This window comes from Hyalella azteca, unplaced genomic scaffold (genome assembly GCF_000764305.2).
Source record: "Hyalella azteca isolate HAZT.00-mixed unplaced genomic scaffold, Hazt_2.0.2 contig6695, whole genome shotgun sequence".
NCBI classification, from domain to species: Eukaryota; Metazoa; Arthropoda; class Malacostraca; order Amphipoda; family Hyalellidae; genus Hyalella; species Hyalella azteca.
In genome coordinates, this window is record NW_025936849.1 from 76,451 (window position 1) to 94,614 (window position 18,164).

The window sequence follows — 18,164 nt, forward strand, 5'->3', positions numbered from 1 at the left end:
GCAGTAGCTTTGTTGCACGCGTATTGTTTGTAGCTTTCAAACGAGTGCAAACACTTTGCAATTAACGCGAATAATGATCAATAAATGCAGATTTAATGTCAAGAAATCTTTGTACATATTGTTAAAAAATCTTCGTATTAAAAAGTTTTGAAAGTGCTTTACCAAAAAAACTAGAGCACGCACATACATGCGGTACGTGAACTGCGTTATATGTGCCTTTTCAGCAACTACAAAATGAGCCAAGAAAACGGAAAAGCCAAAATTCTCGATTTTTTTTTACGCAGACGCGCCCCATATCAAGGCAGGGCACCTCTCTCCCCTCCGTGGCTCAGCTGCTTACATAGTGCGTGCATCAAATGCGTCTTCATTGTGCATCAAATGCGTCTGTATTGTGCATCTAATGAGTCTTTATTGTGCATCAAATGCATAGCTATTGTCATCAAATGCGTCTTTTTGTGTATCATATGCGTCTTTATTGTGCATCAAATGCGTCTTTATTGTGCATCAAATGCATTTTTATTACCCATCAAATGCTTCTTTTTGTGCATCAAAGTCGTCTTTATTGTGCATCTAATGCGTCTTTATTGTGCATCAAATGCATTTTTATTGCCCATCAAATGCGTCTTTATTGTGCATCAAATGCGTCTTTGTTGTGCATCTAATGCGTCTTTTTTGTGCATCAAATGCGTCTTTATTGTGCATCAAATGCGTCTTTATTGTTTATCAAATGCAGATTTTTTGTGCATCAAATGCGTCTTTATCGTGCATCAAATGCGTCTTTTTGTGCATCAAATGCGTCTTTATTGTGCATTGTGCATCAAATGCGTCCTTTTGTGCATTAAATGCGTCTTTTTTGTGCATTAAATGCGTCTTTATTGTTTATCAAATGCAGATTTTTTGTGCATCAAATGCGTCTTTTTTGTGCATTAAATGCGTCTTTATTGTGCATTGTGCATCAAATGCGTCTTTATTGTGCATTGTGCATCAAATGCGTCCTTTTGTGCATTAAATGCGTCTTTTTTGTGCATCAAATGCGTCTTTATTGTGCATCAAATGCGTCTTTATTGTGCATCAATGCGTCTTTTTGTGCATTAAATGCGTCTTTATTGTGCATCAAATGCGTCTTTATCGTGCATCAAATGCGTCTTTATCGTACATCAAATGCGTCATCAAATATCGCGTAATGGGCCGTCACATTCCTGGTCTCAACGGCGTCGCCGGCGCTGAGGCGGCGGAGGACGAGCCTCCATTTTGAACCCGGCATTGCGAACCGGTTGGCGGGTTTGGCGGGTGATGGACATAGTTCGGTTATGCCTATACTTCAGCTTGGTTCTCGTGAGGCCATACTGAACTATGCATAACTAGTCCTAATAGTGGGGCCATACTGAACTATGCAAAACTATTCCTAATGGGGCCTACCGTAACAGGGCTTAATGAGGCCCTGTTTATGTAAATGCAGTGAGGCGCCATGTCAGCAGGCCCTGTTATTCCTAAATATAATTCGAACGTCCACATGTAAATAAAAACTAAGTATAACAGTTAAATTCTTCACTATAATATATGATACAAAATCCCATTTCAATACATTTCCAAATCGTGCAATACTCTCCGATCACTGACATTATTCGGAAATATGGCACGAGAAAAGTATTATTGAGTCTCGTACATCTGTGTTTTTCCAATCTCAATTTTATGTGCAGTTCATTCAGCACCTCCTTATACAGTTATGTATACTCCCTTAACCTCGCCATATTCCATCACCGCTGCACTACCGGACTGGACGTTGCCGTATAACATTTAAAGTCAGTTTGGCTTATTGTGTCGAGCTCGGAAATTGAGTGGCGGTAAATGCAACTATTACGGTATAATTCGTACCCAAAGCTCGGTTGTACCAAGTGGGACAATTACGGCGTGTGGTTCATGTGACCAGGAGAATGAAACACCGCTAGAAGTAATACAATGATATACTGAATCAATTGGAGCCCAACCTACACAATGAATGACAATAGTGTAAATAAATCTCAGAAGTGATGCTACTTCACATTACAAACTAGGTCGTTGCTAATATTAGGAACATATTGATTATATACATTTTAAAATATTTAAATTACGGTCGGTAATTGGTTATGACGGTGAATGGAATGGCATAACGAACGAATACGAATTCGTTATAACGAATACGAGTTGGCGGGTAACTAAGCTAAATTGTAATTGAGTGGTAAATTTCAGTGTTGTAAAAATGTTCTACGGAGGGGAGGTTACATACATTGTCGCTAAATGGTGCTTGAAAAGTGGTGATGAGATAATTGAAGAGCTTTGATGAAGTGATCAAAAGTTTTGATGGGTTTGATGGGTTGACTAAAGATTGATGATGTGGTTTTAAAAGAGCGGTGAAAAGGTATTCAAAGAGGATTGATAGAGTACTTAAATAATGTTGATAGGGTGCTTATATGAAGAAGTAAATAATTATGTAAAAGGTTTTATCCGGTATTTAAGGAGTAATGATCATGTTTGAAGAGAGGTGATCTAGTATTTAAATATTGGGGACCTAGTATTTAAAGAATTGTGATCTGGCATTTAAAAGGTGATGATCTGCTATTTACAGAGTGGTCATCTAGTATTTAAAAGGTAGGGAGATCTACTATTTAGAGTGGTTACGTGGTATTTAAAAAGTGGTTGCCTGGGATTTAAAGAGTGGACATCTGGTATCTAAAGACTGGGGTCTAGTATTTAAAGATAGGTGATCTAGTATTTGAAGAGTGGGAATCTGGTATTTAGAGAGTGGTGATAGGGTATTATGATCTAGTGTTCCATTAGAAGCGACGAACTATTGAAGTATAAGTGATCTTGAACGCAAAAGGAGATGATGCCGTGTTCTAGAACGTGTGATGCCGTGTTCTAGAGTGTGTGATGCCGTGTTCTAGAACGTGTGATGCCGTGTTCTAGAATGTGTGATGCCGTGTTCTAGAACTTGTGATGCCGTGTTCTAGAGTGTGTGATGCCGTGTTCTAGAACTGTCTCTTATACACATCTAGATGTGTATAAGAGACAGGCATAGAACTAGTAAAGAGTATTGGCATAGAACTAGTAAAGAGTATTGGCATAGAACTAGTAAAGAGTATTGGCATAGAACTAGTAAAGAGTATTGGCATGGAACTAGTAAAGAGTATTGGCATAGAACTAGTAAAGAGTACTGGCATAGAACTAGTAAAGAGTATTGGCATGGAACTAGTAAAGAGTATTGGCATGGAACTAGTAAAGAGTATTAGCATGGAACTAGTAGAGAGTATTGGCATAAAACTAACAAAGAAAGCCGTACAGTGAGCGTCGTGCAGAGAAGCACAATGCACTGTGGCTTGCATGGATTAAATGAAGATTTATTAAAATCGACTATATTACAATGACTGTCGTACACTGAAGCAAAATGCACTGTGCTTTGCATGTTAATTGCATTTCTCGAAGTTATAATTACTGGACCAAAAGTTGTCAATTGTTACGCGGCCACCTGCAAGCCTTCACTGTTTCTCAAAGCAACCGGAGAGCCACAATTAAAATCCCAGCTGCATCGTGTATTTGGAAGTTAATTCACCGGTCACACGTTTATTAAAGCTTTAAGTCGCAGCTTCATCAAGCAATCGTGGTCCGTTATGTGATCATGTTCAGCCGATTGCTGGTCGAATTATTTGCATCCTCCATCACTCACCCGAACGTACGACCACCGTATCTGGTCTAACGAGTAATATCCGTTCATAAAAAGGCCTCAGAGCAATTTGAGTAACTGGAATAATTATCTCGCAATATTATTATTATGTATCATTATCTAGCACTATTGTCTTACGCTTGTCTTGCTAGGCTCGTCCTCCGAAGAGACGCTCGTCGCTGCCTTGGTCTTCTTCTTGGTCTTCTTCATCGTCGGCGACGCCTGCAGGTTAGAGAAGCTCCCTCCCTTGGCGGCCTTCGTGCTAGAAGAGCTTCCCTCAGGGGCGGCCTCCTCCGGCTGGGGATGCACCTCAGCGGTGGTCGTGGTCGTTACCTTCTACAGACAACGAGTGGTTCGTCAGGTCGCTCAGTCATGCAAGTGTCAGTAATTAGGATTCTGCGTTTTTAAATGTGAAGATATCAAGATATTAATCAATTAAATTATATAAATCATCAACTATCAACTAAAGATATCAGTATTAATGAACCCAGCATTAATAGATCAATTATACCAAGTGTCGAAGAATCTGGTTTCAGGTATGATAAGACCTTGTATAAATGTATGATGGCATGGCAGCAAGTCGAGCATCAGGTGTTAAAGCACCAATTATTAAATTATCAGCCTGCAGTGCCTCGAATATTAAATAATTTAGCATCAAATTTGTAAGAGTAGCAAGTATCAGGAACTGGAGTACGTATCAGATACAAAAATTTCAGTTATTTTTTTTTTTAATTCAGGTATTAGGTATCAGGAATTAAAGCATCGAGTAGCAAAGAGTCTGAGTGTCACGTTTCTGTCAAAATAGAATGAATCGCAGCAAGTATCGCAGCAAGTATCGCATCAAGTGTCGCAGCAAGTATCGCAGCAAGTATCGCAGCAAGTGTCGCAGCAAGTATCGCAGCAAGTATCGCAGCAAGTATCGCAGCAAGTATCGCAGCAAGTATCGCAGCAAGTATCGCAGCAAGTATCACAGCAAGTATCGCAGCAAGTATCGCAGCAAGTATCGCGGCAAGTATCACAGCAAGTATCGCAGCAAGTATCGCAGCAAGTATCGCAGCAAGTATTGGAGCAAGTATCGCAACAAGTATCGCAACAAGTATCGCAACAAGTATCGCAACAAGTATCGCAACAAGTATCGCAACAAGTATCGCAACAAGTATCGCAGCAAGTATTGGAGCAAGTATCGCAACAAGTATCGCAGCAAGTATTGAAGCAAGTATCGCAACAAGTATCGCAACAAGTATCGCAGCAAGTATCGCAGCAAGTATCGTAGCAGGTATCGCAGCAAGTATCGCAGCAAGTATCGCAGCTAGTATCGTAGCAGGTATCGCAACAAGTATCGCAGCAAGTATCGCAGCTAGTATCGCAGCAAGTATCGCAGCAAGTATCGTATTAAGATGGCAGGAAAGTATTTTATGTAAGTGTGTGAGTTCACAGGAAATTATATCAGCATCTCACCTTCATGATGGGCTTGGACGGCTCGACGGAGGCCAGGTCGGGCGGCTGCTTCTTGACGCGGACCGGCACAGCGTACGGCGACGACCTGCACCAGGCTCGGAGTTATGACGTCGCAAGTCATGTCGTGTGTAAAAATCGTGTAACGTCTAGGCTGCTACACTGAGAGAGTAGTCTCTAGACTGAGCTTAGAGGTATTTTGGGTTTGCCTGACCCCTCAAAAAAATAAAGTTCTAGTCTAAATCGCCTTTCCGACTTTATACTGTCCTGAGCGTATGACAGGGGACGGCAGAGTCAAGCCGAGCTCGGAAGCTGCCTATAGAGGCAGCACTTCAAGCCCGGCCGAGGCGGAAATTAGCGGCTGATTTACTTGCTCCTCGAGTCCTGGGCGGCGCCTGTTGCTGAGTCGAGCATCCAACTTTTGTTCGGGGTGACTCTCTCCAGCCACCATAATTTGTTTCGAAGTCGTAACTCGTATGAGGAATACTACGGCCAATCCTCAAAATTACGGCCAAATTTTCAGACTTACCACGTTTAAACATACGCGAGGTATTTAACTCTCACCACCCAGCTTCTCAATTATAGCATGTATTCAATGTATTTAAGAAGCCTATTTAGTGCGATTAAATAGAATTAATAAAGCTTTGCGTATAGTTATATGTAGCCAAATAACGCCATATAGCTATGTAGAGCTTAATAAGGTTGTATGGCAAGAGCCTGTATGAGTGCTCAGCATTTAAGGATCAGAGATACCAACCCGCCGCCGCTGCTGCTGCTGCTTGCGGTTCTCGTTTTCGTCTCGCTGTCCCATGTCACTTTAGTGCTGCCATTTGACTTGCTACTTGACTTGCCATTCGACCTGCCATCTGACTTGGCTGTAGGGTCACTGCCATCAGAGGAGTGCGGGTTCTTTTTGTAAACAGAAGCGTACGCTGGAGCACCTGCACGGTTGAAAACAAAATTTGAAGCACCAAAAAATGTTACCCAATGATGTACTTGCTTGTCAGGTCTGTTCCATTACAATTCTGGGTCAAGGTTACGTGGAGGTTCAGTTCAGCAGTTGTGTACCACCTACCTCTCGTCTGTTACGTGTACTTTGTTACCCAACCTCTTGTCTGTAACTTTCTTACCCCAAACCACTTGTCTGTAGCTTTGTTACCCTAAACCTCTTGCCGGTAACTTTGTTACCCTAAACCTCTTGTCTGCAACTTTCTTACCCTAAACTTCTTGTCTGTTACTTTGTTACCCTATACCTCTTGTCTGTAACTTGTTACCCTAAACCTCTTGTCGGTAACTTTGTAACCCTAAACCTCTTGTCTGTAACTTTTTGAGTAATGCCTCTAGTCTGTTACTTTCTAACCCTATGCCTCTTGTTTGTAACCTTGTTACCCTAAAACCCCTCGTTTGTTAGCTTGTAACATATCAAGTAGCAATCAAAGAGCTATAAATATTCAACTATATTATTGAACAACCAAGGTGTATCTCACCCTCGCTGACGTCGCCCCTACTGCCCCGGTAGGCCGTATAGGCGGGGACGGTCTCGTCTACCGCGGGGCGTGAGGCCTCGAAGTCTCCCTCCGTCCCCGTGAGGTAAGGGGAGCTGGGCGTCCCATCTGGAGACGGACCTGCACGATATACAAGTATATCAACACTTACGACATCGTAAATATTATTTAGTATCTAAGTACAAGCTTCAATGTTCACGCAACGACTCGCCAACTCCGGCTCACTATTTGCGGTTTAAATCCTGCGATGCGACTCAACGTTTGCGGCTCACCAGGGTCCATCCTGCGCAGGCCGGCAGGGGCCGTCGCGGGCGCCACGTATAACGACGTCGGGCGCACGTCAGGCACGTCTTGACGGACGTCAAAAACTTCTTCATAATCCTGGTCCGGCGACGTCTGAACGACGTTGCCGTTGCCAGGAGACGTGCCCACATGGCCGTTGCCAGGAGACGTGCCCACGTGGCCGTTGCCAGGAGACGTGCCCACGTGGCCGTTGCCAGGAGACGTGCCCACGTGGTCGCCGCTGGACGTGCTTGAGGCGTCGTCTCCGCCTCTGCGGCGACAACGTCCAAGGCCGTTAGACAAATTTCGAGCATTTATATTTTTTGTTAAACTGTCAGGGAAAAATCACTGAAGTATGGGTGACATAAAGGTAGCATTGGAGGGAAATATTCTAAGGTAATTTTGGGGGTAATAGTCGAGGGTAACTTTTGGGGTAACAATCGAGGGTAACTTTCGGAGTAACATCCGAGGGTAACTTTGGGGTAACATTCGAGGGTAACTTTTGGGATAACAGTCGAGGGTAACTGTTGGGGTGACTGTTGAGGGTAACTTTTGGGGTAACATTCGAGGGTAACTTTTGGAGTAACAGACGAGGGTAACTTTTGGGGTAACTGTCGAGGATATCATTTTAGGAATGCATTCGAGAGTACTCGAAGCATGATACATGCTTGACACAAGTATAACGCACGCAAGGCACGTATGGGACTGCGCACAGAGCACCCACGTGAGGTCGGCGCTGAAGGCGTGATTGGGGTACGTGGCACCCAGCGTGCTGAGGCTGGGGGCACTACAGGGCGGCGACGGCAGGGCAGTGACAGGGCAGAGGTAGGGCAGCACAGGGTAGTGGCAGGGCCGTGGCAGGGCAGTGACAGGGCAGACAGAGGGCAGCGCAGGGTAGTGGCAGGGCCGTGGCAGGGCAGTGACAGGGCAGAGGTAGGGCAGCGCAGGGTAGTGGCAGGGCCGTGGCAGGGCAGGACAGTGACAGGGCAGGACAGTGACAGGGCAGAGGTAGGGCAGAGCAGGATAGTGGCAGGGCAGTTGCAGAGACAAAGCAGTTTATCAGCGCGCGGCAATGATGGACAATTAAGTTTAGTTTAGACACCATAGCGCTGCAAAGTTTGATATCCCAGAGTCTGGCAGATGGTGTAAAACCTGAACTCACGTGTTAGTTCGGCCTTCACCAAGCCTTTGTCCTGTAATCACTTCAACGACATATTTGTGGCTAATACGTCCCAGGCCTCATAAGTATTGTTTTTTGCGGCAACGGGCGACTTTCAGGTGGCCGGTGAATAGCCCTCAAGCTGACAAACCACTTCTCACCACTAGGCGATTAATATAGGAGTTTGTAATTCCTTCATAAGCTAATGGGAATGCCTTGACTCTTCCACTGCACGGTGATCGAACATAAAATCCCGCGTTAATCTACTGAATTTCACTATTTATTCAGGTTATGCCGTCGTCTCTATTTTAAATATTTTGATTCAAGAATGCATTGTTTACCGATCAGTGGAGAATTAATAGGAGAAAGAATGCTCATCGAGAAATATACTACTATACAAAGTCTATACTCCACGAAAATTGCAGTTAAACATTTGCTTACATGATAGAAGTTGTTATGCAGAGTTGATAAAATTCTGCTCAACATTCGTTATTTGAAACTAAATAGCTGCAATAGCATCCAAATTCCATCCTGATAATTACCAGTGGAGTTACAACGGGAGAATTTAGTGAATAAATACGCGGTAAAGCGGTCTCTTAGAGTCCAACTTAAGCGGTGGAAAATTTTATTTACTATAAAATTGTTTTAGTAAAGTGAATGAAGGCGCCCCAAAACTGCTGCTGACATTCCTTAAAGTATAGACGTGTTTGATCATCAACGTTAAACTTATTAGTGAAGTGGACCTGAGTTTAATGATGCTCGTAACTTTTAATTTTATGTTCGTACTCCAAAAGTCATGCTCGAAATTCATGTTCGTGAAATATTTTATGTTCGCCGAAGATTATCACGTATGGCAACTTGCTGTTGGGTTTACGAATCCCTAGCTTAATCCGACCTTTTCCCACACTTCAGATTTCGGACCCTCCGCCCACCCGGAGTGTCCTCCTCCCACCGACCTCCGATCTCAGGGTCTCACCCGTTGGGTTTGGAGTCCAGCCGTCGACGGTATAAGACAAAGCCCACGATCGCCCCCACCAAGATGAGAGCTAGAAGCCCGCCCAGGATGCCCACCGCAACCTGGTAGCCCACTACTGACGTCTCCACCTGCTCCTTTGGTGGATTGAAGGTGTCCTCCTCCGTGAAAGTCGATGCCTTCGTGTCTGCTGGTAGGGCGCTGTTGGAATGGACAAGAAGTTCAATGGTATGACGAAGGAGTGAACGGCAACGAGGGAGAAACCGATCTGAATAACGTGCAGCAAACATGCAGGCATTCCGCACGGGTTACTGGGTACATAGTATGGGTCATATAGTACGTCGCGCGGGTCACTGGGTCCGCCCTATGGATCAATTGGTACATCGCGCAGGTCACAGGGTACAACAAGCGAGTCACAGGGTACAACACGCGGGTCACTTGGTACACCGCGCAAGTCACAGGGTACAACACGCGGGTCACAGGGTACAACACGCGGGTCACAGGATGCAACACGCGGGTCACAGGGTATAACACGCGGGTCACTGGATACAACACGCGGGTCACTGGGTACAACACGCGGGTCACTGGATACAACACGCGGGTCACTGGATACAACACGCGGGTCACTGGATACAACACGCGGGTCGCAGATTACACCGCGCAGGTCACTGGGGACGAGTCGGCCTATCGAAGGGCCTATCATTATGGGTGCCGACTTGTAGAAAAGCCTGCCAGTAGAGTGGATTACCTGTTTAGCTCAGACCTGTTGTGACGCTGACCTGTTGAAATCAGACCTGTCGTGGGGCTAACCTGTTGAGGTCCTCCAGCGTGATGTAATTGCCAGCGTCGTCGAAGGAGTAAATGTGCAGCACCGTCACCCAGGTCTCCGCTACAGCCTCCTGCAGGAGGACGGTCTGCTGAACCTCTCCACCATCTCCACCTTCCATCCCTCTCCTTGAACGGCCTGCAGCTCCATTAGGAGCGTCCAGCAGGGCAGCGCTAAGCTTGGCGGAGGAGTATAGGAGCTGCAGCTGCATACCAGAGGACGTCGATAGATCCTGCAGCGCCGCCTCCACCTCTCCAGGATCCAGCGACGGCACGATGACATCGTACACGTTGGACGTCTCCAGAGGCCGCACCTGCGCAAAAAAACGTTATTGTTGCAATATTCATTGAGAAAAAGTTACGGTAAAGGGAGATTTGCAGCCAAATTAGAGTAAGCGGAAATACTAGTAAAATTAACACAAGAATGTAAAACAAGAGTAGTCATAAAGCATGGATACCATGATTTGCACTGTATAAGTTGATATGTATATGAATTTTTACAATTAAATTGCATCTCCAATAGCAATGCTAACAACAGCAGAGCTGACAACAACAGTGCTGGCAACAGCACTGCTGACAACAGCAGTGCTGACAACAGCAGTGCTGACAACTGACCGTTATGTCGCGGCGGGCCTCGTCGTTGGCGCCGTCGCTGATGCTGACGCTGAGCTGACAGGAGGCAGCGCAGGCGGCGACGTCAGCGATGTAGAGGTCGCCTGACTTCGGCTCCAACAGGAAGTGTGCGGCGTCAGCGCCTGACAGCGTGTACTTCAGACTTTCCTGCGACGTGTCCTTATCCTGGACCTGCAGAGGACACAGAGTTCCCCACCGTTACCGCTGTTCCAGTGGGTACAGTGGCAACAGAGGAGACGGAGGGAACAATAATAACGGTAACGGTAAAAACAGTGAGAACAATGGGAACAGAGGAACTGAGAGAACTGATAACGGTAAAAACAGTGAGAACAATGGGAACAGAGGAGACAGAGGGAACAATGATAACGTAAAAAACAGTGAGAACAATGGAAACAGAGGAACTGAGAGAACTGATAGCGGTAAAAACAGTGAGAACAATGGGAATAGAGGACTGAGAGAACACTGATAACAGAGAGAACAGAGAGCTTGTGAGCACCACACGACACTCACCACGATGGTGGTGACAGGCCCCACCAGCTGCTGCAGGGCCCCATTGGTGGGGTAGCCGAGGGTCATGATGCCTTCTGCGGGCCCCACGATAGCGGGGGCCTCGTCGTTCACGTCAAGGATGTTGACAAGAATCAGCGCCTCACTCCTGTCATGAGGCACGTCAGTCATGTTGACAACATGAGAGACACATACATCACTCACTCATCACAAGTCCTTCACTCTTCAACACCCTTCTCATCACAACTCAACAATCTTCATTCACTCCTCGCCCTGATCCCCCACTTGGACGAGTCCCCAGTCCCTTAAGCCCTTATCCCCCTCCTGGACAAGCCCCACATCATCCCCAGCCCCAAACTCCCACCTGGACAAATCCCCAGTAATCCCAAGCCCCAAACTCCCACCTGGACAAATCCGCAGTAATCCCAAGCCTTGAACTCCCACCTGGACAAATCCCCAGTAATCCCAAGCCCCGAACTCCCACCTGGACAAATCCCCAGTAATCCCAAGCCCCGAACTCCCACCTGGACAAATCCCCAGTAATCCCAAGCCCCGAACTCCCACCTGGACAAATCCCCAGTAATGCCAAGCCTTGAACCCCCACCTGGTCAAGTCCCCCCCTTGTTTGGTGGGGCAATCCTCCCCTTCCTGCAGGGCCTTCACCCGCACTTCCACCTGACGCTGCTCCATGTCGTCCGCGTCCACGGTGGAGTTGAGCGTCAGGTCCCCAGACGCCGAGTCCATGGAGAACCAGTCTGCTCCGGGGGGAGGGTGCGTTAACATGCAGAGAGGAGAACATTATGATGTGGTGAATGGCAAGAAATGATGTATTTATGGTGTGTGTGAACGTAAATGGCAATGAAAAACGCAATATATGTTGGTGAACGTGAACGGCAGCTAAAGCTATGATGAATGTGCTTCTGGACAGAAAACGGACTCATCGTTTCAAGTTAATGGCGAGTGAAGGAGATAAACTCGTGACTGTGCAGTGTACAGTGTACAGCGTGAAACCAATATACTGTGATGACCCATCATTATACTGTGATGACCCACCACTACACTGTGATGACCCACCTCTACACTGTGATGACCCACCTTTATACTGTGATGGCGTAACATCCGTGATGCAGAAGCTGTGCTGTGCTTCTGGAGTCTGTGTGGTGACTGTGGTGTTAATTTCTCCTGCGGTCTGTGCGGTGACTGTGGTGATGACGGTGCCTCGTGGTGCATCCTCCTTCACCTCCACCATCATCACCCCAACCGCCATGAACACGTCATCACATGACGGCGCCCTCACCACGTCTATGTGCACCTGACAAGTACACGTGCCACATCACCACACGTACACGTGCCTCAGCACCACACGTACACGTGCCTCAGCGCCCCTCCTACCCTCGTCACCAGCACCTCTCCTACCCTCGTCACCAGCACCCCTCCTACCCTCGTCACCAGCACCCCTCCTACCCTCGTCACCAGCACCCTCCTACCCTCGTCACCAGCACCCTCCTACCCTCGTCACCAGCACCTCTCCTACCCTCATCACCAGTACCCTCCTACCCTCGTCACCAGCACCCTCCTACCCTCGTCACCAGCCCCCTCCTACCCTCGTCACCAGCCCCTATCTTACCCTCGTCACCAGCACCCTCATACCCTCGTCACCAGCACCTCTCCTACCCTCGTCACCAGCACCCTCCTACCCTCGTCACCAGTACCCTCCTACCCTCGTCACCAGCCCCCTCCTACCCTCGTCGTGACGGGTCGCTGGTAGTCCTCGTCGACGATGGCGGTGGCGACGAGGTGGTAGTAGCCCTCGGGGGGGTTGTCGACCCCCACCACCCCCGTCTGGGGGTTCAGGGGGAAGAATGACGTGCCGTTACTGGCGCTTTCGTCTGTTGGGGAGGGAGAAGAGCATGAGTGACGTCACATTCTGATGTGACCTCGACCCTGAGAGTTCATTTCCTGTTATAATAACATGACATTTGTTGACTGAGTAATTAAGCTTTAGGTGCCTGCGAAGCATTGCACAGCAGCAGGCACTGCAGAGTCTGTAGCAGCAGGCACTGCAGAGTCTGCAACAGCAGGCACTGCAGAGTCTGTAGCAGCAGGCACTATAGTCTGCATCAGCAGGCACTATAGAGTCTGCAGCAGAAGGCACCTGCAAGGGATGCAGTAGCAGCAGGTACTCTCACCCCAGGCGTAGAGGACAGAGTCGGGACTCTGCGGGTTGCCGTCTGTGCGCACCACCTGCAGGACGCCGGCGACGCTGCTGGTATTGTACACCTGGAAGTTGTAGTCGCTCAGCTCGAACCTGTACGGCGTGTCTGGCGGGGGCGTTGTCGGATCTGGGGAAGAAAAACCCAAGTTGTTGGGCGAATCAAAAGATGTGGAATAAACATGCGATGAGAGTTTAACCAATAGGCAAGGAGCGAATTTGTCTAACTACTTCGGCTGAGTTTGGGCAGCTTCGTGAATTGGTCTTTGTTACGTATAACAAAAAGGTTAAAGTAAATTCCAAACTCCGGAGCCAGCAAGACCACTCTATTCCTCTATCATCTCAACCAGATTGTTGTTTCGGTGCCACCAGGAAAGAATGAGTAAAAATAAAGGCGGTGCATGCAGGATCGCAGGAAACAGGAGAGAGTGATGGAATGGCTGTAGGACGCGAGGGTAGGGGCATAGCCAATGATTTTACTGATATAGGCGTTTGGGGTTGCGGAGGAGGAAGTCACTCGCGGAAAGTTTCGTCAGTCCGTCGTCACAATCAGTCCCTGCATTGGCGCTTATTCTATAACGGCCGTCCATGAACATATTATTTGTAGTTAGTGAGGGCAAATTAGAATGATTAATTAGGTAGATGGGAAAGGTTTGGACCAAGTGTTTATACTTGAAGCTCTTGAACCGTTGGTGTTGTACGTGGATAATGGAATGACGAGTTGGTTGAAAAGGTCAGGTGCGTCAGGTTCTATTTTGACCTCTTAAGGTCAGGTTCTATTTTGCGTCAGATGTTATAGGCGTGGTCGTGAAGGATTTTGTCAATCGTAGGTATGTTGGATCGTTCCTGGATTGATTAAGAGGCGATGAAGCCGGATCAGAGGTGTAGGTTATGAAACTGAGGGCTCAGTTTTGCACCTTTCCCGATTCAACCAACAGAACTAAATTCAAATAATTTATATAGACAAAAAGCCACGCACGATATATTCATTGACAACCAGCACTTCTCTTACTCAAACACATGGCTACAACGCTAAAATTTCATCGCCCAACAAACCTAGACAAACTTAACATATTCATCAACTTTCTTCAGCGCGTAAAATAGACTATACTCGTACATATTTCGTCTTCGTCTGATACGTAATCACTATATTCTTCCGTACAATCCTTTTACACAGTTTATTCCAGTCGGCGAAAACCAAACTACAATGAAATTATTGGTTAAAACGGCCTTGAGATTGCATATGAAGTTGACCAACTCGCGTTCACGTCACCCTAACCAAATCTTATCACTCGCAAGACGTACGGACCATCAACACTTCAATGAGTTTTGAGAGGACGAGCGCTGAGTCTAGTCACGGCGAGGCTATACCAATGATTGACGGGAATGCACAAACGAGTTTCGTTAAAGCCGCAAGATGGTTAATGGACGCACTTGGAGTAGCAGTGGATGCACCGCTAGATGCAGTGGAAGCATCTGTAGGAGCAGTAGAAGCATCTGTAGGAGCAGTAGAAGCATCTGTAGGAGCAGTAGAAGCATCAGTAGGAGTAGATGCACCGCTAGATGCAGTTGAAGCATCAGTATTGGCAGTGGAAGCACCACTTGAAGCAGTAGAAGCATCTGTGGGAGAAGTGGATGCATCGCTAGATGCAGTGGAGGCAGCACTGGAGGCAGTCGATCCATCTGCAGGATGGTCATGCACATGACTTGGAATGGTAGATACATGACTAGGAATTGTGATAACATGACGAAATCGTGGACACATGACTGGGAATGCTGGATACATGACAGGGAATGGTAGATGCATGACTGGGAATGGTAGATACATGACTGGGAATGCTGGTTACGTGACTGGGAATGGTAGATAAATAACTGGGAATGCTGAATTCTAATTTGTCTCGTTAGGATCCATCGAACTGGAATTTGTCTTTACATACTAGATCCGCGTTCCTCAAAGGAAACGTTTTCGGGTTGTTAAATCCAGATAATCATCAATTACTTAAAAACAAAAGAGAATCCAATGCCTAATTATTGTTATTGGGTCTCGGCCGTACGCTCGGTAATTATCGGGAAACTTAAACCTAAAACAAATTATAATAACTATGAATAATCTAACTGTTTTTTCTAATACTTGGAACATTTAAAATATGAGGCATGCATGAGAAAAACGAGAAACAGCAGAAGAAATGATGTCTGTCTTATTACAATAACGCGTCAACGAAGCAGATGTTTATTTGCCTGGACTCGCTGCCCGAATCTGCAACAATTTGGACAGAAAAGTTGCAAGACCCACAATGATTTAGGAGAGTGGTGGCTTACCTAACACAAACACGGGTGTGCAGGTGGTGGAAGGGCTGAAATGTGTTGTTGACAGAACGAGAGATAAGCAAGGACGGATGACAGGACTTGAAGGAATTTGTAATCATAATGTGTAAATCATAAGGTGCTTATGCACGGGGCTAGCATTAGCTGCGAGTATTTGCATTCCAAATATTGTGATGATTTATTCTTCAGATGAGAGTAGCTGATGAGTTTGCGTCTGAAGCAGTTCAGCGGTTGTTGATTTACGGTCTAGCTATGGTATTGAGAGTTGCGCGGCGGCAGCCGTTATAGTGTGCATATTTGTGTCGCTCTGTATCCTGCTTGGGGCAAGTGTTTCTAATGTAACGAACTATGTCTTTTCCTAGCAACGACGGTTTTAATAAAGTCAAGAGGTGTTCTGATGAAATTGAACTGTTCTTATAGATATTCCATAAGTATGATCTACAGTGGAATGTGCGTCACAATGAATATTCCATTAAAAATTAATTGAGAAATTAGTGCATTGAAACCTAAACGTGACCTTATAAGGTCTCTCATTCACATTCTGATTCTACCCTGATCTGCGAAGTTTTTCACCTCCTTAGCAAGAGTGGCGACTATGCCACCAACTGCTTCATCAAACGTCTCCCAAACTCGTTATTACCGTAAGGTTCCATATTCCACCATGCACTGACCTCACCCAACGGCTTCCAACGACTCACTGGCACCTGCGGACTGTTTACAAAATACTCTCCTCGTGTATAGGCTTTCAGCCGGCAAAACTTAGAGCGCGAAAACTCGCAGCTAATACCAGCCCTGTGAATAAGCACCTATAGTGACCACAACTTGAGCCCCGCGAGTCATGCAGTTGACGGAGTGCTTGCTAAAGATCAGGCGATAGTCCCGAGTATTAGCACTTGTAGGACGAGCTCATGGTGATAACCCTTTGAGAGTAGTACCTTCGGTCGCAGGTATCGTGGGGCAGGTAGGGACGATGGTGGTACAAGGCTGACATGTGAGTTGTGTCTCAGATGACAGGGATTCGGTAGTTTGTTCTTGCGTAGTCGTTGACGTACTCGGGTTTGTGGTGAACGTCGTTGGTGACGTACTCGGGTGCGTTGTGAACATCGTTGTCATCGTCGTTGGGCATGGAGGACAAGAGCTTGTCGTCATGGGGACCGTCATAAATGTGGTGGCTATTGAAGTGTCCGTAGAAGCTGCAGTGGTATCTGTAAAAACTGTAGTCATGGATGCAGTGGTTGGAGTGAAAGTAGGACACGGTGTGGTGGTAGGAGTTGTCATAGGTGATGTAGAAGTAGATGATGAAGTAGAAGGTGAAGTAGAAGTGATAGTGGTTGGGGTTGTTATGGTAGTGGAAGTCGTACTTGTTGTCGGCGCCGCAGGAAGGAAGATCTCCAAGATGGTAGTGTCTTGGTTGTTGCCCGCATCAGTTGCCTGGAAAAATGTTCACAAATCACTACCATTCAATGTACCAACCTTTTTCTAGCAAAGTATTCGTTTGTTCTATTAGGATTAAAGTTTATGACGTTGTATTGAAAAGTAAGTAAGGTTCCTCCGAGTTGCTGAAAAATTCTATCATGCTGGTCGGAGCCGACGCAACAGAGCGTTTTTTGGATGCCCTTGAAGGTTTCAAACATTCAATCGCGGTTGAATTCGAACGTTTATAAGCTGACGTGTCTGGAAACCTTTTAAACAATACTCTCCTTAATATATTATTTGAAATTTCTTATTGGCTTCACTCATGTGCATAAATATTTTTAACAGCAATAATTATTGTGATAAATGCGCAGCTGTATGCGCAGTCACTGGCCGAGGCAATTCCTTTACGGGTTTCACTTTCATCCACTGCGTGCGACTATAAGCTTTGTCTCGCGCCACTTCTAGAGCAAAGGACCATCATCAGCTTATGTTTTGTGTGAAGCAGGCAACCTATAGAGAGTGATAACGTTGACTGAATTCTGAATTATATATTTTTTCACGCAAGAAATATTGATAATACAAACTACTAACAATATCATTGGTCGTTAATTAAAGATGACTACTTGGCCGTGTTCCTTGCAATGAAACAATTCTGGCCTGTGTTGAACCACAGCAACTGGCAACCAACAGTCAACCACAGCAGCTGGCTTCTACTCCATCATCCAAGTTCGACTAGAATTATTCTATGAATTATTCTGTGATCGGTGGTCAGATAAAACGAAAATGGAGGAAAACTTGAGGTATTTCATAATAAATTAGGATGCCTTTCAAGTAACCCAGTAACGACAATATCAAAAGCTGCAAGGTTAGTGCAGGTTGAGGTTCTAAGTGAGGCTTGTACGTATAGTAACGCCGTAGTTAGCTCTAGGCCTACCTGGGTTTACAAAATTAAAAAAACTTTAGAAAGATTTCTTTGAAGGACCGTTGATTTAGCGGAAATTTTGAAAACTTCAGGTAGGCTACTAACCCAAAATATCAATGTAGCAATAATTATGAGGTGCTTCAGGAAAAATTATGAGCCTACCCTGTATGTCAGTTAACTACGTACTGGCATCCTATAATAAACTGGAGTAGCCTTGATGAATATATACTGTTAACTACCTCAACTAAGA

The 18,164-nt window shown here is 46.0% G+C and overlaps 1 protein-coding gene across 1 annotated transcript in view; it reads right to left on the bottom strand.

Moving 5' to 3' along the window:
* LOC108678859 (serine-rich adhesin for platelets) overlaps positions 1-18,164 on the bottom strand; it is a 37,844-nt gene that overhangs the window by 12,488 nt on the left and 7,192 nt on the right. The window contains exons 9-24 of the mRNA XM_018167354.2: positions 16,512-17,007; positions 14,686-14,934; positions 13,229-13,381; positions 12,783-12,928; positions 12,135-12,351; positions 11,644-11,794; positions 11,043-11,187; positions 10,515-10,703; positions 9,885-10,213; positions 9,078-9,275; positions 7,667-7,729; positions 6,933-7,213; positions 6,643-6,780; positions 5,913-6,096; positions 5,159-5,243; positions 3,839-4,036 (exon numbers count right to left, since the gene is read on the bottom strand). Coding sequence (XP_018022843.2) covers positions 3,839-4,036; positions 5,159-5,243; positions 5,913-6,096; positions 6,643-6,780; positions 6,933-7,213; positions 7,667-7,729; positions 9,078-9,275; positions 9,885-10,213; positions 10,515-10,703; positions 11,043-11,187; positions 11,644-11,794; positions 12,135-12,351; positions 12,783-12,928; positions 13,229-13,381; positions 14,686-14,934; positions 16,512-17,007 — 3,222 coding nt within the window. The remainder of the gene's footprint in view (positions 1-3,838; positions 4,037-5,158; positions 5,244-5,912; positions 6,097-6,642; positions 6,781-6,932; positions 7,214-7,666; positions 7,730-9,077; positions 9,276-9,884; positions 10,214-10,514; positions 10,704-11,042; positions 11,188-11,643; positions 11,795-12,134; positions 12,352-12,782; positions 12,929-13,228; positions 13,382-14,685; positions 14,935-16,511; positions 17,008-18,164) is intronic.